Source organism: Pristiophorus japonicus, chromosome 1, assembly GCF_044704955.1.
Source record: "Pristiophorus japonicus isolate sPriJap1 chromosome 1, sPriJap1.hap1, whole genome shotgun sequence".
In the NCBI taxonomy this organism is placed as follows: Eukaryota; Metazoa; Chordata; class Chondrichthyes; family Pristiophoridae; genus Pristiophorus; species Pristiophorus japonicus.
The window spans coordinates 241,311,467-241,335,985 of record NC_091977.1 but is presented as its reverse complement, the minus strand read 5'-3'; the positions used below and the strand labels follow the sequence as shown (position 1 = coordinate 241,335,985).

Here is a 24,519-nt window from a genome sequence, read left to right as displayed (position 1 = left end):
CTTCTGTGCCGTAAATTTCTATGGTGTTTCCAGGAATAAAAGTACTCAATAACTAGGCAAGGGAATAAAGTAATGTCCCATTAACTGTGCAAATATTCTTGCCTATTAAGATTATACAGTGGGCTTGTCACACAGCACATTGTCAAGTGTCTTCACATAAGGATTCCTTCTATTACTGATGTGCATTTGAAAATGCTTTTCTTTTTCAACTGCCTCCGAGCTATGCATTTTAAAACCACGCGAGAATTTTCAAGTACTTGCAGATCAGTGAACATGATATAAACACAGGAATACTGAATTTCAAAACATCATGCACATAGCAGCAACTAGGGTTGCATATTGCCAGGGAAAATTTCAACTTTGACACATGCCTAAAGTATCAGTGTGACCCTTCTCGTTATTTAATGGCTGCTTAAACCACGTTGCAACAGCTTTTAACACCAACAGTTCTCTTTACTGAGCAGAATTCCACTCAGGTTATTACATGGTGCGATTAAATGTATCGGATTATCTGTGGAAGGAAGTTTGGCTTAAATACAACAGCAGATTTACTGCAGCCCAGATGATGGGAATTAGGAGCAGCCAGTCAGCTCAGACAGGAAGTTACTGGTATGCATCACCTTGCAGACTGCATACAATTGCACCTTCAATTAATGTCCCTAATCCTGAAGTACAACCCTGCATAACCGACAGTCAGTATCTTGAATCCTGCAGTGATTTTCTATTGCAGTCAGTATCTTGACACTGGTTTAACTATGAAAGACCACTATTGAAATACGTTTAAGGTTCTTAAAAGCTTACTGTGCTACTCTGAAAGTCATCTCAAACCCGACAGTGGTATTTCAAATTCTTTCACTCTTGCTATTCTACACGAAATAAAATCTTGTCCGTGCAATGTACTTTAGCAAATCCACAGGGGCTGGATTCAGCAGCTTGTCTAATGGGCCTCACTTTGGCAAATATGTACCAATAAGCATAATCTTCATCCTTGGTATCAGTGAACCACTTCTGCAACCTCTCCATAGCTTTAACAACCTTCCTAGATTAACACACCCGAAACTTGACAATATCCTAAAGGTGGCCTAACCAATGACTTGAATAGGTTTAGCATCCCTTCTTCACTTTAGTACTACGCAATAGTAAGGAAGGACATTAGCTTGGATGATGTGTAATCTATATGGGTAGATTACCAAAGGGCAGAAAACGCTAGTGGGAGTTGTGTACAGACCACCAAACAGTAGTAGTGAGGTTGGGAATGGCATCAAACAGGAAATTAGGGATGCGTGCAATAAAGGTACAGCAATTATCATGGGTGACTTTAATCTATAACTAGATTGGGCTAACCAAACTGGTAGCAATACAGTGGAGGAGGATTTCCTGGAGTGTATAAGGGATGGTTTTCTAGACCAATATGTTGAGGAACCAACTAGAGAGCTGGCCATCCTCGACTGGGTGTTGTGTAATGAGAGAGGATTAATTAGCAATCTTTTTGTGCGAGGCCCCTTGGGGAAGAGTGACCATAATATGGTAGAATTCTTCATTAAGACGGAGAGTGACGCAGTTAATTCAGAGACTAGGGTCCTGAACTTAAGGAAAGGTAACTTCGATGGTATGAGACGTGAATTGGCTAGAATAGACTGGTGAATGATACTTAAAGGGTTGATGGTGGATAGGCAATGGCAGACATTTAAAGATCACATGGGTGAACTTCAACAATTATACATCCCTGTCTGGAGTAAAAATAAAACGGGGAAGGTGACTCAACCGTGGCTAACAAGGGAAATTAGGGATAGTGTTACATCCAAGGAAGAGGTATATAAATTGGCCAGAAAAAGCAGCAAACCGGAGGACTGGGAGAAATTTAGAATTCAGCAGAGGAGGATAAAGGGTTTAATTAGGAGGGGGAAAATAGAGTATGAGAGGAAGCTTGCAGGGAACATAAAAACTGACTGCAAAAGCTTCTATAGATAAGTGAACAAAAAAAGATTAGTGAAGACAAGATGTAGGTCCCTTGCAGTCAGAATCAGGTGAATTTATAATGGAGAACAAAGAAATGGCAGACCAATTGAACAAACACTTTGGTTCGGTCTTCACGAAGGAAGACACAAATAACCTTCCGGAAATACTAGGGGACCGAGGGTCTAGCGAGGAGGTTGAACTGAAGGAAATCCTTATTAGTCGGGAAATTGTGTTAGGAAAATTGATGGGATTGAGGCCGATAAATCCCCAGGGCCTGATAGTTTGCATCTCAGAGTACTTAAGGAAGTGGCCCTAGAAATAGCAAATGCATTGGTGGTCATTTTCCAACATTCTATAGACTCTGGATCAGTTCCTATGGATTGGAGGGTAGCTAATGTAACCCCACTTTTTAAAAAAGGAGGGAGAGAGAAAACAGGGAATTATAGATTGGTTAGCCTGACATCAGTAATGGGGAAAATGTTGGAATCAATTATTAAAGATGTAATAGCAGCGCATTTGGAAAGCAGTGACAGGATCGGTCCAAGTCAGCACGAATTTATGAAAGGGAAATCATGCTTGATAAATCTTCTAGAATTTTTTGAGGATGTAACTAGTAGAGTGGTCAAGGGAGAACCAGTGGATGTGGTGTATTTGGACTTTCAAAAGGCTTTTGACAAGGTCCCACACAAGAGATTAGTGTGCAAAATTAAAGCATATGGTATTGGGGATAATGTATTGATGTAGATAGAGAACTGGTTGGCAGACAGGAAGCAAAGAGTAGGATTAAACGGGTCCTTCTCAGAATGGCAGGCAGTGACTAGTGGGGTACCGCAAGGTTCAGTGCTGGGACCCCAGCTATTTACAATATACATTAATGATTTAGATGAAGGAACTGAATGTAATATCTCCAAGTTTTCAGATGACACTAGGCTGAGTGGCAGTGTGAGCTGTGAGAAGGATGCTCAGAGGCTGCAGGGTGACTTGGACAGGTTAGGTGAATGGGCAAATGCATGGCAGATGCAGTATAATGTAGATAAATGTGAGGTTGTCCACTTTGGTGGCAAAAACAGGAAGGCAGAATATTATCTGAATGGTGACAGATTAGGAAGAGGGGAAGTGCAATGGGACCTGGGTGTCATGGTACATCAGTCATTGAAAACTGGCATGCAGGTACAGCAGGCGGTGAAGGCAGTAAATGGCATGTTGGCCTTCATCGCGAGAGGATTTGAGTATAAGAGCAGGGAGGTCTTACTGAAGTTGTACAGGGCCTTGGTGTGGCCATACCTTGAATATTGTGTACAGTTTTGGTCTCCTAATCTGAGGAAGGACATTCTTGCTATTGAAGGAGTGCAGCGAAGGTTTGGCAGGACTGACATATGAAGAGTGACTGGATCGGCTAGGCTTATATTCACTGGAATTTAGAAGAATGAGGGGGATCTCATAGAAACCTATAAAATTCTGACAGGATTGGACAGGTTGGATGCAGGAAGAACGTTCCCGATGTTGGGGAAGTCCAGAACCAGGGGTCACTGCTCGATTGTTTAAAGTTTACCATATCGTGTATAGAGAATCGAAGGAAAAAACAAAACTGAAACAGGCTCAACCAGTTTCTGTTGTTGAGTATCTTACATGAACAGTAATCCTAATCCCATGTGCCCATACTATTTTCATAGCCCTTAATTCCCTTTTTCTTCAATTACCAATCAAATCTATTTTTAAATGACACATGATCCCTGCTTCAATCACTAACTCCAGGTGTATTCCACAGCCTCACAACTGTGTAAAAAGGCTTCTCACACTCTCTATTCTAAATCTTTCACATTTACTCTTGAATGTATGTTCCTTTGTTCTAACCACCACCCCCCCCCCAAACAAGGGAAACAGCCCGTTTCTATCCACTTTGCTTCATGCCTTCAAAATTTTCAGCAATTAACTCATCCCTTACTCTCTTCTGTTCTTATGAAAACATCCCCCCCTCGCCCTCCCCCACCCAAAGACTGTCTGTCTTTGTATTACCACATACCAGTCATAGTGAATCGGTGCTCTAGCCTCTCGAATGCCTCGTCATTTTTATATTGCAGAATCCAAAACTGCATACAGTACTCCAACGGTGATCTTAAAGGTTTTATATAAATTCACCATTACATTTCAACTTTTATATTCTAGAACATAAATCCCAGTAGTCCATTACGTTTTTCATTGGCCTTATCCACTGGAGGTGCTGCTTTTAATGTCTTGTGAACCTAAACCCCCAAATCCCTCTGCTCTCCCACATCACCCAGCTTTCCCCAAAGTATAAGCATTTATAATTAATTACATCTTGATTTTTTTTTTTTAAAGTACCACCTCTTGTTTACTGACATTGGATTCCATCTTTTTTGCCCATGCTACCATTTTATCAATTTCCCCTTGCAATTAACATTCTTTGGCCTTCAGAATTACTTATTATGCCTCCTATTTTAGTATTGTCTGAAAATCATTGAAGCTCTTCCAGAAGAGAACCCTGCGGGAAGCCTATTCTATCCACTCTGAAACTACTCTTAACTTTCCCTTTCCTTCATTTTAGCCACTTTTTAAATCCAAATGTACCACCCTCCTCTATTTTCATACCCTTCAACAGTCTCGTGTGTGGTACTTTGTCAAAGTCCAGATACAACACATCCACCGCATTTCCCCGCTCACCACCTCAAAAAGAGTTCGATCAGGCTTGTCAAGCATGGATCTTCCTATTTTAAATCCATGTTGGCTATTTCTACTTATTTTTCTTCATCTCGATATTTAGTAATGTTTTGTTTAATTAAAGATTCCCAAATCTTCCCAACTGCAGATGTTAGACTAACTGGCCTGTAATTACCCAGGTTAGCTCTGAAAATGAGTACTACCTTGGTCACTCTCCAGTCCTCCAGCATACATCCACACTCAGTAGAACTCAAATGGAATTTCTAATGTCCATGGCTACTCCTTCCTCATTTCCTTCTGGATCCTCAGCTGTATCCCATCACCTTGTCCTCCTTAAGCTTAAACTAACTTCTCCAGTACTTTCCTTTAATTATGTTTTGGCTATTACCCCATTGTAATTTAGGAAAAATTCTCAGAACTAAATTCTCAAATTTCTCTGGACTACACAAAAGTAAAGATTAAATCAGGACAGTGACTATGCTGTGTTCTTAAAGCAAAAACTACCATTTTAAGCAAGCAAATACACATCTTGAAATTTCTCATTTATTTTTCATGTCTTGAATCGAGCATGGGCTGCAGCTGGGAGCTCAAACAGTAAACTACCAAACCGAAAGCAACAAAAGTCGAAGTATATTTTAATATTAAAACTGAAATCATTTCAGTTACATGTGCTGCCAAAACATCTATAATTCAGTACATGGACCAAAACAGGCCATAAAAAACAGCATTATGTTTTTTATCTAAATACACAGAGGAATTTAAGTTATCTAAATTGATGACATTGAGCTCCCGAGTGTGGACTCAGTGTACGAGGACAGAATGTACAAAAGAGACAAAGGATACAATTTCTACATTCATGGAATGACCACGTGTGATAACTAGGGCTCATAAGTTAATTCAGTTCATACTACATTTCACTGAAGAATGATCAGAACTACCACTAGATCTGAAATGCAACTCTTATTAGTGTGTGGAATATTAGTTAACACTGCAAACCTTTTTTTAGTTTAGAAGAATGAGAGGCGATCTCATTGAAACATACAAGATTCTGAGGGGAACTGACAGGGTAGATGCTGAGGCGCTGTTTCCTGGCTGGGGAGTCTAGAACTAGGGGGCGTAGTCTCAGGATATGGGTTCGGCCATTTAAGACTGAGATGAGGAGGAATTTCTTCACTCAGAGGGTTGTGAATCTTTGGAATTCTCTACCCCAAAGGGCTGTGAATGCTGAATCGTTAAGTATATTTAAGGCTGAGATCGATAGAATTTGGACTGAAGGGGAATCAAGGGATTTGGGGGTTGGCGGGAAATAATTTCCTATATTACATGTGACAACACTTCAAAGTACTTCATTGGCTGTAAAGCGCTTTGGGACATCCGAAGGTCATGAAAGGCGATATATAAATGCAAGTCTTTCTTTATAAGCAGCATAAAGTTGTGGATAATGAAGAAACATTGAAATGGAGAAAGAGTGAGAAACCACAGGTAATGGATATAAGCAACACAAGGAAATAACAGAAAGGGTATAGGAAAAAGAAACAAGACTGACTAATTGTAAAGTGAAAGGGCTATGAAGATTAGAGACGGTTGTGCTTTAGAGTCTTGAAAGGCAGCAGTTAAGGGGGGGAAAGTATGTAAAATGTTAAATTGCACAACTGGATCTCCTATGGCACTGCTTATTATGAGCAAGAGGAACATACTGTTTTATTAGAGGTTTTATTATAGCATATAATGTACAATGAAGCAGGGCCAGTGGTTTATCATGATTGAATATTTGTTACTTCTAGACTTCCAATGCACTCCTGGCCGGCCTCCCATTTTCCACCCTCCGTAAACTTGAGGTCATCCAAAACTCTGCTGCCTGTGTCCCAACTCACACCCAGTCCCATTTACCCAGCATCCCTGTGCTCAATTACCTACTTTGGCTCCTGGTTAAGCAACGCTGCAATTTTAAAATTCTCATCCTTGTTTTCAAATCCCTCCATATCTCTGTAATCTCCTCCAGCCTTAACCAATGCTCCCGTTAAGCTGCACGGCTTTACAATGCAAATAAGCGCACACGTGTGAAAAACTGAATAGGCTGTGCAGCCAGTTAAAGGGCCCATGCACCAGAAACAAATTACAGGGAAAATTACCTACAACCTTGAGCTCTCTGCGCTCCTCCAATTCTGGCCTCTTGCACATCCCCAATTTTAATTGCTCCACCAGTTATATTTTCAGTACGATATCACAAACACACAGGCTCTAAGATGGCTGATAACTTCAGGAAGCCTGTCATGTGACTTATTCCCTCATTGTTGTAAACAGCAATGGCTGCAATGCCACAGTAATCCATTGGGTGGAGCTATAATTACTTCATTAAGGAGGGAAAAATGTAACAAACAATCATACATAACTTGCATGAGTACACATAACAAAAGCTATGGACTTATTTTGCCATATTTACAAATCAAGCTTAACCACTTGTTTTCTGTTTCGAAGAGAATACCGTCGCTCTCGAAATGAACCTTCCAAACATGATGTCGAACTTGGACTCATTCTCGGCTGATCCGGAGGAAAGTTTTCCTCCAAGGGATGCCCTTGATTTACATTTGAACTCCCTACAACTTCAGACTGTTTGACTGCCTGACTTGGACACAGACTTAAATTCTGACTTTCTCTTGGACTTGTTTCCAGTACATTTGATATAGGATATGCTACTGGTGTATAAAAGATGAGTCAGAAATAATTGACTTTCAACTCCTTCCAAATCTGTAGGTAAAATATCATAGTGAACAAACCTAACCTATCCATGATCAAACGTTTTGACCAAATATGTGCGAGGACCACATATCTTCACCATTCTTCCTAGTAACCACGTTAACCATTTATGGTGATAATTCTTCACTCTCACCTTATTGAATTTCACACCTCTCTTTTACTCTACCTCTATCATGATTCTCTTTGTCTCGTTTCTCTTCTACGGACTGTGACAAGTTTGGTTTTAATGTGAAGCTGGTTCGTGGCTGTTTGAGAAATAACTCTGCTGGTGTTCTACCAGTAATTGTATGAGGAGTATTACGATAGTATGGCAGATGAAGTATAATGTGGATAAATGTGAGGTTATCCACTTTGGTGGTAAAAACAGAGAGACAGACTATTATCTGAATGGTGACAGATTAGGAAAAGGGGAGGTGCAAAGAGACCTGGGTGTCGTGGTACATCAGTCATTGAAGGTTGGCATGCAGGTGCAGCAGGCGGTTAAGAAAGCAAATGGCATGTTGGCCTTCATAGCAAGGGGATTTGAGTACAGAGGCAGGGAGGTGTTGCTACAGTTGTACAGGGCATTGGTGAGGTCACACCTGGAGTATTGTGTACAGTTTTGGTCTCCTAACTTGAGGAAGGACATTCTTGCTATTGAGGGAGTGCAGCGAAGGTTCACCAGACTGATTCCCGGGATGGCGGGACTGACCTATCAAGAAAGACTGGATCAACTGGGCTTGTATTCACTGGAGTTCAGAAGAATGAGAGGGGACCTCATAGAAACATTTAAAATTCTGACGGGGTTAGACAGGTTAGATGCAGGAAGAATGTTCCCAATGTTGGGGAAGTCCAGAACCAGAGGTCACAGTCTAAGGATAAGGGGTAAGCCATTTAGGACCGAGATGCGGAGGAACTTCTTCACCCAGAGAGTGGTGAACCTGTGGAATTCTCTACCACAGAAAGTTGTTGAGGCCAATTCACTAAATATATTCAAAAAGGAGTTAGATGAGATCCTTACTACTAGGGGGATCAAGGGGTATGGCGAGAAAGCAGGAATGGGGTACTGAAGTTGAATGTTCAGCCATGAACTCATTGAATGGCGGTGCAGGCTAGAAGGGCCGAATGGCCTACTCCTGCACCTATTTTCTATGTTTCTATGATACGCAATTAGAAAATTAGCCAATTTGTGGTCCAATGACAACTGTCATTTCTTTGGATTTGGATCCAACATCTGTTTGACGAGGGCACGTTTTACAATTTGTACTGTGTGCTCTGCTGCACCATTTGAAGCAGGGTGATATGGTGGAACCTTGGTATGTTTCACACCGTTTTTGCTCCTGAACTGTGCAAATTCTTCTGAACAAAATTATGGTCCATTATCAGAAACAATTTCTTCTGGGAGGCCGAATAAAGAAAATAGTCTTCGCAAAATGTCCAATGTTTTACATGTTATTTTCCGCATTGGAAACAACTCGACCCACTTCGAATGGCTATCAATCACAATGAACAATTATTGTCCTTCTAGCTCAGCAAAATCGATATGTAACCTTTGCCACACCCTGGGAAGCCATTTCCATGGCTATAATGGTACTGATGGTGGTTTCTTGCTTACTGATTCAGTGTATGACATGTCAGACGATGTACTCTCTATCTTTATCTGGATCTGCCCACCATAAGTAACCGTGCAAAACTCTTGGTCAAGCACATTCCCAAGTGCTGATCATGAAGGTCTCCTAATAATTTGGACCTGAATTTAGTTGGTATAACCATTCTTGCACCCCACATGATACAATCTATATCGACTGATAATTCATTCCTATGAATGAAGAATGGATGAATATCTTTGTCTGTTACCTGGTTTGGCCAGCCATTTGTGAGGTAATCATATACCTTTGACATAACTGGGTCACGTTTGGTTGCTCTACCAATCTCTTCAGCTGTGACTGGCAGTTCATCAATGTATGAAAAATAGAACACTTCTTCCCTATCGGGTGTAACTTGTGATGGAGAAGACAATCTAGACATTGCATCAGCATTACTGTGATCAGCTGATCGTCTGTATTCAATATCATATGTATATGCTGACAAAATCAAAGCCCATCTTTGCATTCAGGCTGCAGCTAATGTTTGGATGGAGGATTGCTGTCAGGGGCTTATGGTCCATAACGATGGCAAACTTACGACCATACAAATATTTGTGGAACTTGACCCCAAAAATTAATGCCAAAGTTTCCCTTTCGATTTGCGCTTAATTACACTCACTGGCACGGAGGGTGCATGTAGCAAAAGCAATTAGTCTCTCCTCCCCATTATGTAGTATGAGAGATCACTGCCCCAACTCCATACGGAGAGGCATCACATGCTAGCTTGATCTCCTTAGATACGTCATAGCGAATGAACATGGTGCTCTCTACCAATTGGCTTTTACATTCCTTGAATGCTGTATCGTATTCTTCTGACCACTTCCAATGGACTTGTTTTTTTTTTTACAATAGTTCATTCAGTGGATGTAATACTATAGCCAAATTTGGTAGGAACTTCCCAAAATAGTTCAAAAGGCCCAAAAATGATCTAAGTTTAGTGACATTCTTGGGAGTGGGTGCATTTCTAATTGCATCCAGCTTTCCCTTGGTTGGATGTAAACCATCTTTCCCTACTCTGCACCCTAAGTACTCCACTGAGTTTTGAAAGAACTCACACTTGCGAGCAGTCACTTGTATTCTGTGCTTCTCTAGCCATTTGAGGACTTCATTCAATATGTTATTATGAATTTGCTGGTTTGGTGCAGAAATTAGTATGTCATCTAAATAACATACTACCCCTTCAATACCTTGCAAAATCTGGTTCATCACCCCTTGGAATATGGCAGGGGTGGAAGACACTCCAAATGGTAGCCTACTAAATTGATATAGGCCTAGATGAGTATTTATAGTCAAGCATGACTTGGACTCCTCATCTCATTCAAGTTGTAAGTAGGTATTCGTAAGATCCAACTTTGAGAAGATCTGACCACCTGTCAGTGTTGTGAACAAATCTTCTACATTTGGCAATGTATTGGGTAAATTACCCACTAGAACCTGGTTTACGGTTACTTTATAATCAACACAAACCTTACCATCGGACGTGGGTACAACAATGGTCTATCTTAGAGATAATGTTCTCAGTCTAGTCTTTTCAGTTCTTGCTCAACTTTCTCCTCGAGTGCATATGGTACGAATGTGGCTTGCAGTAAACTGGTCTGGCGTCCTTCTGTACCCTGACACTCACCTTGAAGCCTTGGATCGGACTGCCTGTTTCACAGAACACCTTCAGATAATTCTTGATGACATCATTCTTTGATGCAAATCTCGTTTCAAAACGAAAAATCTCACTCCAATCCAGCTTCAGTGATCCCAACCAATTTCTTTCTAGTAAGGCAGGCTTGTCTCCTGCCACTATTAATAGAGGCAAGCTCTGAAACTTATCCTTGTATTTCACCGGTACGGTGATATGACCTACCACAAGAATGTCTCTCCCGAGTAGCTGCGCAGCTCTATCTTGGATTTCTCAATGGGAAATCACAATTTGTCGAGGTAAAGCAATTTCGGTACTACACTCACAGATGCACCAGTATCGATTTCCATGGGTATATTAGTTCCTGCAACATCTACGTGGATGATGATACTTTTCAAATCACTGTTAGTTAACCTCGTGCTACTGATGTGTTGATCAGCCATGATCTTATTGAATGGTGGTGCAGGCTCAAAGGGCCGAATGGCCTACTCCTACACCTATTTTCTATGTTTCTATGTTTCTAAAACCTCCTCATCCTGTTGCTTTTCTTCCATGCTATGTAGTCTCTGGGGATTTCTACTTATAGCTTTGAAAGTTGGTTTACTCTTCAGTCGGCATGTCTTCGCAAGATGCCCAGTTTTTTTTGCAGAAGAGACACTCTGCCTTCACATATGGACAACTTTGAGCAATGTGTTGTCCCAGGCACCGATAGCAGGACTATTGGTTGGCCATGTTCATTGACATAGCTGTCTGACAAGCTAAATCAAAAGTCAAGTTAGGAACGGTCAATAACTTTCTTCTGATCGCATCATTTTTCATCCCACAAAGCAGTCACGCAATGCTCGGTCCTGAAAGTTTCTGAAATGCTACAATGTACTCACTGATACGCTTGTCGGTTAACTGATCTCCTATTCCAAAACGATTAACTTTCAGCAATTTCCAGGGGCTCAGGACTGTAGTGCTGTTCTCTGCTTAAGTGAGGTGTCCTTTGGTTTGACAGGCACAAGCACATTTTTCAGGGTTTCATACACCTCGGGCCCTGTTTCAGTTCAGAAAATAGCCCATTTTCTTTCCACCACCACCCAGTTATGGTTTTCATCATCGGGGACTTCGATGATGCTTTTCACCGCAAAAAGTATTTCTTGCCACTCCACATACACTCCGAAACTTTCACGGTCGCGTTGAAACTCCCCCAAGTGCCCTATTATTCCCAGAGGCGCGGCCATCTGGACTCTGGCAGTTCAGCCAAGTGTGCTTGTAATTTACCTTGGACTTGTCGCTGTTAATCAAAACAGAGAAGCTCTCAAAGTCTCTGTCAGATGGCTGAATCATATACCAACAAAAATTTCAGCTAGGTTATCCGATTATCCCATCCTCATCACCAAGGTTATGTTTTCGGTACAACATCACAAACACACAGGCTCTAAGATGGCTGATAACTTCAGGAAGCTTGTCACGTGACTTGTTCCCTCTTTATTCTTGTAAACAGCAATAGCTGCAATGCCACAGTAGTCCACTGGGTGGGGTTATATATATTACACCACCATTGGTGGCCGTGCCTTCAGCTGCCAAGGCCCTAAGCTCTGGAATTCCCTCCCTAAACCTCTCTCCCCTCCTTTAGGTCCTTAAAACCTACCTCTTTGACCAAGCGTTTGGTCATCGGCCCTAAAATCTCCTATAGGGCTCGGTGTCAAATTTTGTTTGACAATGTTCGTATGACGTTCCTTGGAACGTTTTACTACATTACAACAGTGACTACACTCCAAAAATTGGCTGTAAAGCACTTTGAGACATCCAATGGTCTTGAAAAGCGCTATATAAATCCGTCTCTTTTTTTTCTTCATTAAAAAGGTGCTACATAAATACAAGTAGTTGTTGTTGAATACTTTTGGTGCACGACATTCTAGGATTTTTAAGTGGTGTTTCAGGGATTGAATTACACAATTCCATCCATCTTTGTGAAAACTAAATCAATTGTCTTGATTATTATATAGCAGTTGATCGTGTGTCCCATTGTTCCTGTAGAAAAATAAGCACCTCTTCCTGCAAATGTCTCTCGCATTCTTTACGTCTTCCACTATTTTCTTTCGATAGCTCTATTATTTTTCTCATTGTGCTGCATGTCTGAATATTTTTCTATCTATCTCGCTGTGCAAGTCTCATCACTAATTACTCCCTGTTCTGTCTCAATCAGCCTATATAGCTCCCATTTATGCTCCTTTAATAGATGTACTCAATTTGTACTCTTTTAAAAGAAACACAGCGAGATACAAGAAAACATCTAGCAAGTTGTAGGCAGGTACTGCGATCAGACATGGAAAGGTTTCCCAGGAAGTGGTGGAACACACACAAAAGAAATAAAGTAGCGAGAGCATGCTCATGCCAGGAGAGCTGAGAAGGGCCCAGCAGGCAACAAGGGGTGGTGGATCTCGAGTGAGCTGTGCTAGGCAGTATGCACAGATCATGGGCTCAATTTTTGCCACCATTCTGCGCCGTTTGTCTGCCGTCCACTGTTTTTTTTTGGAGCAAACTAAAATCTGCAAGTTTCGCCAAAGTTTCTGCGCCATCATAAACTATTTACGGACAATTTTTTTAGTTCCCGATTTTTTGACTTCACTGGGGGTGCCGGCTGCCGGCAGCGTCATTTCTGGCCACATTTAAGCGAGTTTGGCCAACTAGGATTTTCTCAAAAACGGCACAGTGCACCGCTCCGAAAAGTCTTATCTGAACTTAAGAAAATCGGCGCAGAGAAGACGCCATTGTTTTAGCGGAGCCGAGTTAGGTTTTGGAGGGATGGAAGACAACACGACACCAGGGGCAGGGGGTCTTTCGGCCCGGGGTAGGAGCGGCACCTGGTGAGGGGGGGCCTTTTGGCCCGGGATAGGAGCGGCACCTGGTGAGGGGGAGGCCTTTTGGCCCGGGATAGGAGCGGCACCTGGTGAGGGGGGGCCTTTTGGCCCGGGATAGGAGCGGCACCTGGTGAGGGGGAGGCCTTTTGGCCCAGGATAGCAACAGCACCGAGGCTCTACAATTGCTTATGGCTTGCTGCATCGTGTGTTTTACTTTGCAGCCTCAGCCCTTCAGTGTGTCCCTCCTTACCTTGGCAACCTCAGTATTTCGGTGCAGACGTTAAGCTCCAACCACAGAGCTTAAGGACAACCTGCGCCACTCCAAAATGAAAGTTTATTCCGCCAAAACTTGCAACTTTTTTTTGGCGCAGTCAGCCACTAAAAAAAAAATCGGACGTACCTCTACAACTGCGCCAAAAATCAGCAATGTGGAAATTTGGCCTCCAAGGACTTGGGGAGAAAGGGCAGGGTTTGCATTCTTGGATGTACTCAGGGAATGGCGTCCGAGAGCACTCAGTGGAGGCGGTAGGGTGGGGGGGGGGGGGGGGGGGGGGCGGGGGGGTGATGTGCAGATAGCATCTTGGGACCACTCAACAGGCAGGGGGCAGGAGGCTTGAGTAGGGTCTGGGTGAACTCGGTACTGAGGTTTGAACACTCGGACATGGTCTGAGAGCATTTTGTCGATCAATGAGGGATTTACATCATTTAATATTCGACGGGCCATTCAGCCCAACTATGCTCGAGTTTATGCTCTACTCGAGCCCCCTCCCATCCTCTTCCAGCTAGCCCTATCAGCATATCATTGTGATTTAGCAGATACTGGGAGTTTATTAAAGGTGGGCCCTAGCATTTAGTAAAACTGATGGGGACAAGAAGAATATAGGTTTGGCAGCACTCCGGGGGGGTGGGGGGGAGAAAAGGGGCAAGTCACCAGGATGGGGAAGAGGATGTGCTATCAAAATAGAAAACAAGTGGAAGCCATTTTGAAAAGGGCACCAGGGAGTAGCCACTAGCCACGAGGGAGAAAATATAAGAAAGCAGCAGCAAAATATCAAATTTTGCACATACACTACAGCAACCCAACTAGACCACAAACCAAACATGAAAAATTCAAGATCCAACAGAGTACTCTAAACCATGCTTCAGTCTTCCCACCAAAGAGTAGGCCCTTCAGAGAAAACCATTTTCCATGGATTTAAAATACAGTACAGCCAACTCTAATGAATAAAAAAGAAACAGTTGGATCTGAATTTTTTTAATGAATTTCTTGGATTGATTTTCTCGTCAGTTAAAATTCAAGATCACAACACAAACCAACTTCACAAGACCTTTGAAGCAATGTGATTGGTCACATCCTCTGCCTCTTGCCAGTTTGGAATTGCGAGCTATCAAAGCAAATTAAGATGTAGCTGCAGAGTTTTCAGCTGCTCCCTTTCCTTGTTTATAGTTTTCCTTGTGGCTTTCCTCACTTTTGATTTGTGTACTGCCTTACCCTTTAGCAGTGAAAAATAAATTTAAAGCTGGGTGTGCATCAGAAAGAACTCTCGCATCTAAAGATTGATAAACCTCTGCAACGGGCAGAAAGTACAGACAAACATATTGGGGCTGTTCAAAATACAGTTCATAGTTATGATGGGAAGTATTCATTTCCCTTCAATGGAGCAAGTGGTCTTGCCTTATGAATCACGTAAGCTTTTAAGCACAGCGTGATCTCCTGGACTAGTTTCGATCGCCAGGAGGGAGGGAGAATCGGAGAAGAATTTCCCAGATCTTTTCCCCCCCAAATTGACTTGTTTTTTCAACTCTCTCATGGTTTCAGATGGGGTGGAGTGTGTTTATCTTGTGACACACAAGGTACCACAATTGTGAGACGGGCTGGATGGACCAACAGCTCTTTTCCTGTTCTTCACTGTTTGTAAGTATCTCATCAAGAACACAACATTTCCACTCCCAGGACAAACAGTTCAAATAACTTCAATAAAATAAAGCTACACTCAGAACCTGTTTTGCAAATGGCAAACCTGACTTGATCAAGTACTGTTTTAAAAGAACACTATCTTTATAAAACAAAGTATTCAACAAGTTTACCTGCATATTAAAACTCCAAATGATTCTGCGAGTTGCATCAAAACTCACCACACTGTGTTGAAAATATAATTGCAACTGAACAAATCACAGTATTCCATTCCACAGCCATCCCACTATTCTCCTTCTTCCAATATGAAGGATGCACTTCTTTAAAATAAATCAGACTGAAGTAAAAGATAAGTGAAAGTGCTAATATTGGTGCTTTTTTATATCAATGAATGCTGCTACTCTCACTTTCTCTTAAGAACATAACATAAGAACATAAGAAATAGGAACAGGAGTATGCCATACAGCCCCTCGAGCCTGCTCCGCCATTTAATACGATTATGGCTGATCCGATCATAGACTCAGGTCCACTTCCCTGCCTGCTCTCCATAACCCCTTATTCCCTTATTGTTTAAGAAACTGTCTATTTCTGTCTTAAAGTTATTCAATGTCCCAGCTTCCACAGCTCTGAGGCAGCAAATTCCACAGATCCACAACCCTCAGAAGAAATTTCTCCTCATCGCAGTTTTAAATAGGCGGCCCCTTATTCCAAGATTATGCCCCCTAGTTCTAGTCTCCCCTATCAGTGGAAACATCCTCTCTGCATCCACCTTGTCAAGCCCCCTCATAATCTTATACGTTTCGATAAGATCACCTCTCATTCTTCTGAATTCCAATGAGCAGAGACCCAACCTACTCAACCTTTCCTCATAAGTCAACACCTGTTCTTGGTAGTCTGTCATATCCAACAAAGATGTTGTTGTGCTAATCATCAATGGCATGTCTTCAAGTGGCTGTATAGGCCAATTCTGGATGCACATAGTCTCTTGCACACCGGACAAGGGAAGTTTAGTGTGCCTGATGCTGACAGTACTGCCACCTGATGTCAACTATCTCTAGTGTCCCACAGGCGTTGACATCAGCTTTCTTCGAAGGTCTGGCAAGCAGTCCTCGTGAGGGTTCGCCACTGGATTTTATTAGCTGCTGTATTCTCGAGGTCCTTTGGTCGGATGCCACAGTACTGGAGGTTAGCCTTAATGCAATCTTTATAGCACTTGCGGGGGCGCCCCTGGTGTCTTTGGCCTTCACAGAGCTCGCCGTGAAGAAGCTGACGAGGGATCCTTGACTCATCCATGCGGATGACATGTCCAGCCCACCGGAACTGAGCTCGCATGATCACCACCTCAATGCTAGTTGATTGTGCTCTCTCCAGAACCTCATCTCTGGAATCAACCTTCTCTGAACTGCCTCCAAAGAAAGTATATCCTTTTGTAAATATGGAAACCAAAACTGCACGCAGTATTCCAGGTGTGGCCTCACTAATATCCTGTATAACTGTAGCAAGACTTCACTGCTTTTATACTCCATCCCCTTTGCAATAAAGGCCAAGATTCCATTGGCCTTCCTGATCACTTGCTGTACCTGCATACTAACCTTTTGTGTTTCATACATAAGTACTCATCTCACAGGTCAATAATTACTGACCCTGCCTAACCATTGACTGCACCCATAAATATTAGCGCTCCTAAATTTCTTCAAACACAAAACTCAAGTGTAATAACATGGTTGACAAATTAATCTTGCGCTTTCATTCTATCCAATAGCGCCTCTCCAATACAATGGACTTTATTCACTCATTGCTCGCATAAACACGATGAAATACTCCTTTGTTTCAATTAAGTACACTATTCAAATCACTTCTAACCAGATCGTTTGCCCACTTGCTGCTGGAAAATATTTATTATTTTTGTTCTGAGACATTTTCCATTTCTGAAGGGCTAAAATCAATTCTTTGGATAAATCAGAAAGCATATAGGGGATTATTTATATTCTGTTTTCAAATCCCTCCATGGCCTCGCCCCTCCATATATCTATAATCTCCTCCAGCCCACAACACTCCAAGATATCTGCACTCCTCTAATTCTGGCCTCTTGAGCATCCCCGATTTTAATTGTTCTACCGTCTTCAGTTGACTAGGCCCCAAGCTCTTCTTTATCCTTTAAGACGCTCCTTAAAACCTATCTCTTTGACCAAGCTGCCTTAATATTTCACGTGGCTCATGTTCAAATTTTCTTTTATAATGCTTCTGTGAATCACCTTGGGGCATTTTAAATGCGTTATATAAATACAAGATGATGTTGTCTAAAAAATATTGAAGGATTTTCCACCAGTTTGTACAGGTTATAATTTTGCTGGATTTAATTAGAATTTGTCCAAAGATTGCACTTGCATTACCAACTAACTGCCCACAAATGAAAATCACCAACATATGTCAAATTGCAAAAGAAAGCCAGTGAGGGATCAAATCACTTCACTTAATTATAATGTAAAGTAAGATCATTTTAGCCACTCTGCAATTAAAAAGAAAAAAGAAAATCTTCAATTGAAGCAGGTGGAAAATAAAACATTTTATTAAAAAAAACTTTTGTACAGTACAGATCAATTTTTTTTAAAAGGATAAATGCAGTTCATTGTTGGAAGCATGTCTGACACGGGAAAAATAAAACATATTATTGGAAAAAAACCCTCTTGTACATTCTGAAATAAGTGCAAAATAGAACATTTTATAGAGGGAAATTTCCTATTTTTAAATCAGCTCAATGCCGGAATCAGGTGTCTGACAAATGCAAAATATAACAGTTTATTTTTAAAAATGTCTCTTTTGTACATTATCAATCTATTTTTAAAGGAATAAGGAAAAGCACTGATTTTAGAAAAGCAAGAGACTTCAGTGAGGTTAAAAAAGCCAATCTCATACACATAAATAAAATATTCAACCACAAAAACAGACAGGAAAAAAGCAATGATTCAATCACAAAGCGGCAGACTTTATGATCGGACTGAAGCTCGCTCACTCACCTCCTCACCGCCGCCACAACAACCCATCTCCGGGACTCCGGGACCCCGGGACCACCGACCAACCAACCTCGTCGCCGCTCCACAACTGCCGGCAGCCCCGGAAACAGTCACACCCTCACCGCCGGAAACTGTCACCCTCAACCCCGCCTCAGTGTCCCCTCATATCCCCGTCCCTCGGACAAGAGGCTGTACCCCAGCTGGTGTGTGTTCTGCGGGAGGTCTGCTCACACACAGAGGGAGGGAGGGAAGCTGGCTGGCTGGAGTCCGTCCCTTTGACAGTCAGTGAGACCAGGAGCGGGCTGTGTGTGTGGTGAGGTGGGATGGGAGTGGACCAGGGTAGAATTGAAAGAAAGACTTACATTTATATAGCGCCTTTCACGACCACCAGACGTCTCAAAGCGCTTTACAGCCAATCAAGTACTTTTGGAGTGTAGTCACTGTTGTAAATGTGGGGAATGCAGCAGCTAATTTGCTCACAGCAAGCTCCCACAAACAGCAATGTGATAATGACCATCTAATCTGTTTTTGTTATGTTGATTGAGGGATAAATATCGGCCAGGACACCAGGGATAACCCCCCTGATTCCGAGGTGGGAGTGCTACCCACTGAGCCATGGCTGACATGCTGTTCAGTGAGGTAGAAGATCAGCCATGATCTTGTTGACTGGCGGAGCAGGCTCAAGGGGCCGAATGGCCTACCCCTGCTCCTATTTCTTACGTTCTTATGAGTGTCTGTGGCCCTGAAACTCTTTTGAGTTTACCTGCAAAACATAAAAACATTAAACAGTGCCACCCGACCTGGGTGACACTCCAGACATTTACAAGGCCCTTTTTTTTTGTGGCCCTGAACAGCAGGAAGGAAGGAGGATGCTGTGGAAAGGGTGATTGGGGAGTGGACCAGGGTGTCGCGGAGGGAACAGTCCCTTCGGAATGCTAAAATGGGAGGGTAGGGGAAGATGTATTTGGTGGTGGGATCATGCTGGAGGTGGCGGAAATGGCGGAGGTTGATCCGTTGAATGTGGAGGCTAATGGGGTGGAAATCTGTTTGCACCATCATGCCTTTAGTCTTTCAATCTCTTCTGCTTTCCATCCTATCACTGACCTTCCCTTTTGTTCTTTCCTCAACCCCTACCCCCTCATCTCAGTCCTTAATGGCCGACCCCTTTGTTTTTTATGATTCAGTTTTCTATTAGTTGTGCCCCGCTTAAAAGAAAATAGGCACTTGTTAGTTTTCTTTTTGTTTAATGACATTGGGGCAACCCAGTATTTCCTTAAGGGTTACAATTAAAGAAGTAGAGACAACTAAATGTATTTCTGGAAAGAGGGAGGTTTGAGGTATATGGTAGAAAGGTAAGGTTAAGATTAACTCTAATAGGAGATACGTGGGGGGACAAAATTGCCCATTTTCCTATTTGTAAAATTCTCTAAGTTGTCAGCAGTTTGAACATCATTATATGATTATGCTATATTCTGACCTGTGGTTTAGGAATTTTTTTGCATAATCTTTAATTATATACAATGAAATGTGAATCATTTTAAACTAACTTAAATAGTAGTTATCTTGTTGTCCTGGCTGTAAAATGTTATGACGGTGCAGGGTTGCACAGTACAGGCCAGATGCATTCAATTACCATCAGTCTGGGGTTGCCAACTCTGGTCATAGTCCTGGAGGGCTCATCACATGACCTCCCACCGCCAATCGTCTCACCAAACAGCTGTTTTTCCCATTGCCAATATTTTTATAACTAATAAACGAAAGTATTCAAATAAATTGAAAACCAACCACACAATTTATTTTAATGCCCCTCGGATTTTTCTCCTGGATTGCTTGCAGCAGTGTCTTTCAATCTCTTCTGCTAAAAATAGGGCTAGACTTTCGGCACATCTTCGCCCATTTAGCGCCCACATAAATGCAGAGATACAGGCTATCGGTCATTTTTGCTAAAAAGTGGAAACTAGTGCTGGATTATCGCCCATTTATCACCGGCCCAACTTTCGGTACACGTGAATGTGCTGCATCACCCGGCCTAAGTTTTTTTTTAAAAATGACATCATCTGCGTACAAGGCTGAGAATAGTGCTGGAAATGGAAACTTGTGCCCGATTATGGCCCAGATGATCGCCGACCACAGCTTTCGGCATTTCACCCACAATTCACCGAAATGATTCATTCTCGGGTTGGCAAACAGTAACCAGTGGGGTGCCGCAGGGATCAGTGCTGGGACCCCAACTATTTACAATCTATATTAACGACTTGGAAGAAGGGACCGAGTATAACGTAGCCATGTTTGCTGACGATATAAAGATGGGAGGAAAAGCAATGTGTGAGGAGGACACACAAAATCTGCAAAAGGACATAGACAGGCTAAGTGAGTGGGCAAAAATTTGGCAGATGGAGTATAATGTTGGAAAGTGTGAGTCATGCACTTTGGCAGTAAAAAATCAAAGAGCAAGTTATTCTTTAAATGGAAAAAGATTGCAAAATGCTGCAGTACAGCGGGACCTGGGGGTACTTCTGCATGAAACACAAAAGATTAGTATGCAGGTACAGCAAGTGATCATGAAGGCCAATGGAATCTTGGCCTTTATTGCAAAGCGGATGGACGATAAAAGCAGGGAAGTCTTGCTACAGTTATACAGGGTATTGGTGAGGCCACACCTGGAATACTGCGTGCAGTTTTGGTTTCTATATTTACGAAAGGATATACTTGCTTTGGAGGCAGTTCAGAGAAGGTTCACTAGGTTTATACTGGAGATGAGGGGGTTGACTTATGAGGAAAGGTTGAGTAGGTTAGGCCTCTACTCATTGGAATTCAGAAGAATGAGAGGTGATCTTATCGAAACGTATAAGATTATGAGGGGGCTTGACAAGGTGGATGCAGAGAGGATGTTTCCACTGATAGGGGAGACTAGAACTAGGGGGCATAATCTTAGAATAAGGGGCTGCCCATTTAAAACTGAGATGAGGAAGAATTTCTTCTGTCAGAGGGTTGTAAATCTGTGGTATTCGCTGCCTCAGAGAGCTGTGGAAGCTGGGACATTGAATAAATTTAAGACAGAGATAGACAGTTTCTTAACCGATCAGGGAATAAGGGATTATGGGGAGCGGGCAGGGAAGTGGACCTGAGTCCATGATCAGATCAGCCATGATTGTATTAAATGGAGGAGTAGGCTCGAGGAGCCTTATGGCCTACTCCTGCTCCTATTTCTTATGTTCTTATTCAACAATATTTTTAACACAATAACATACCAGTGAACATTTAACAAAAAATTATTTTTAACAAGAAGTAACAACTATATACAATACCACCCCTCCCTACCTGCGGCCATGCTTCCCGCCTGAGTCTTGACCACTCCCCCTCTCTTTTAATAAGCCTCCGTTTCAATCCCGAAGTAACGGGACCAATATGTCTTGCAGCAGGGGACCTCAAGACCTGCTGCTGTGGTGGGGAGGGGTGGGGGCGGGGTGGCACTGGCAGAATCTCCTCAGTGGCTGGAGGAGAAGACGTTTTTCCTCCTGATTCTTCCTCCTGACACTGTCCTGGTGCTTGGTGGGGCGGCACCTTGGGGTGCAGTGCCATCTCCCAATACTATCGCATGCCGCAAGACATGGACTGCATCGGTCGTTTGGCTCCATACCCTCCGTTATTCATGCGGACATTGTGGCAATGTTTCCGGTCAACCCACCAATCGCCTGGAGGAGCTCTCGACCTATGTCGATGCTCGCCCTTGACAGTGCTACCATGTCCTCATTATAATCTGCCCGTTGCAGCACGTGCCTACCTCGCCGAATCTACCTCCGTGGGGTCGGCATGGGCACTGTACGCCTTGGAGTCTGCTGCAAGCCACTTGACCCGCTACTTCATCTATCGATGAAGACATGGCCGCTGGTGCAACCGATGAAAATTGGTCATCTTCCTCCTCCTCTTCAGTAGACTCCTCTGCACCCGTGGTGATGACCACCTGCAGCGGCACAGGCGTTTGTGGAGCGGCCACCCTTTGCGCCTCTGGAGTCTTGGGACCTGCAAAACATAATTGAGGTTATTAGAAGAGAAGGGTAGACATGAGAATGCTTGCGCTGCGCTGGCATATGTACGAGGAGCAACATACTGCAATAAATGTGAACGAGAGACGTTACATATGATTACATCATATGGTTGTACATCTATGGAATTCTCTGCCCCAGAGAGTTGTGGAGGTTGGGTCAATGAATATATTTAAGGCGGAGATAGACACAATTTTGAGCGATAAGGGAGTAAAGGGTTAGGGGAAGTGGGCAGGGAAGTGGAGCTGAGTCCATGATCAGATCAGCCATGATCCAATTAAATGGCGGAGCAGGCTCGAGGGGCCAAATTGCCTACTCCTGCTCCTATTTCTTATGTTACATTGTTAACCTGAGAGTAGTACAGAAGCTGTATGCATAACATGAAATCATTCATATATTATAATGAAATGCCATTATATTACTTTAAATTACCATTGATTTACCACTGCTTTACGCGTTACATGGCGCAACAACGTGATCTGCACCACCACGGGTGGCAGAATGACTGTGGCTACCCACTAGTGCTGCAGCACGTTCCTCCAAGTCAGTGAGCGGCTGTAGATCAGCATGGCCTCCTCCAGTGTGCCTCTGCTCCGCCCGATTCTTAGATATCTTCCTCTGCAAACGTGACAAGAGCATAGCATAAGCTAATTGACTAGGTACTATTACGGAAAGACAACAGTTTGTATCCACAATGGATGCATGGTTAGAACATCTATATTCCAAGAAAATATTTAGTAAGATCGTGTTTAGGAACTAATGCTTGACGGCAAACATCTCGCGTACAATCTCCAGGAAGGGCCCCATCCACGGGCCATTGCATCCGGTGCCTGAAGGGAGGTAGGCGGGTTATTTGACCCAATGGAGATCACCCGGGGGGGGGGGGTAATCAGGACCGCTGGTGAGCTCGCCAATGACCGCGTGTAATGGGAGAGGACACCGTATCCATGGGCTGAGCTCGGAGACCTCCGTGTGGCCTGAGCTAATGTCCCAGGGCAGACAGTGAGCCAGGGCAGCTTTTTCCCCAGTCCAGGCTGGGTCACTGTGTGAATGATAGCAGCCGGAGAGACTGACACAGTCTCAGTAAAGGTGACCGGACCCCTCATTGCTCAGTTGTACCCCATCCACCAACGTAACCCAAAAGGAGACGGTGCCAAAATTCGACTTAAAGGGCGCAGGTTCCAACCCCAGTCCAAATCTTAGCAGGGAAGCTACGCAAGATTACCCAGCTTCATTACAATTTGGCAGATTTACATATTCAGTGGATCATTACAATTTAAAATCTATTTAATACCTGTCGAGGAAATATTTAGCTTAAATTAACTCAGGCGGAGACTTTCAGAATTGCACTTCGAGAGAATTTTATTTTAAAAAAGCGAGATATCTCGGAGAGCCTGCTTGGACCGTACCAAGGCAGAAGACTCTGCTCTACAAGCAAATTGTCCCTATCTTTATACAGAAATAGAATACAGAAAGAGAAAAGGAATCTTATTCATTAGTTCCGTGAGTACAAAGGTCGTCTCGGGAGGCACACACTCTATCTGTCCTTGCATAATTTCTCCCTGTTCACAGTCTGATAAGCAGAATATCAGGAGACTCCCTTTTAATACCAGATAGTCATTTAATTACATTTCTAAGTTTCAAGGCTAAAAAGTGTGGGTGTTGTTCTAGTCCTATTATTTCTTCAAATATAGCAAAAACAGAATTTAACCCTTCCCTTTACCATAAGCCATAGATTCATAGATTCTTTCTTCCACAATTCCCTCCTTGTTGATTTTTTTTTTAATTTTTAGATCAACACAATTTCCTATATTCTCTTCTTGCTGAAAAGGGGGTTCATACCCTTCAGGATAGGGTCGCATTTTGAGATATCCGTCTTCATCAACCTTTTCCTCTAAGCGACTTAACCTTCCTTTCATGCACACACTTTTCCTTTTTATTTCGGAGATCAGGCCTATTACTTGACTAATTACATTTTTTAATTTTATCCACATTCCGCAAAGGATTATTAATAATACAAGCATAACCACACCTACGATTACTAT

At 42.7% G+C, this 24,519-nt stretch overlaps 1 protein-coding gene across 1 annotated transcript in view; it reads right to left on the bottom strand.

Annotated features, from left to right (window-relative positions):
• Positions 1–18,525, bottom strand: part of LOC139269366 (choline transporter-like protein 1) — a 105,792-nt gene extending 87,267 nt beyond the window's left edge. The window contains exon 1 of the mRNA XM_070888369.1: positions 18,432–18,525. Coding sequence (XP_070744470.1) covers positions 18,432–18,458 — 27 coding nt within the window. The 5' untranslated portion in view covers positions 18,459–18,525. The remainder of the gene's footprint in view (positions 1–18,431) is intronic.
• Positions 18,526–24,519: the final 5,994 nt, after the last annotated feature.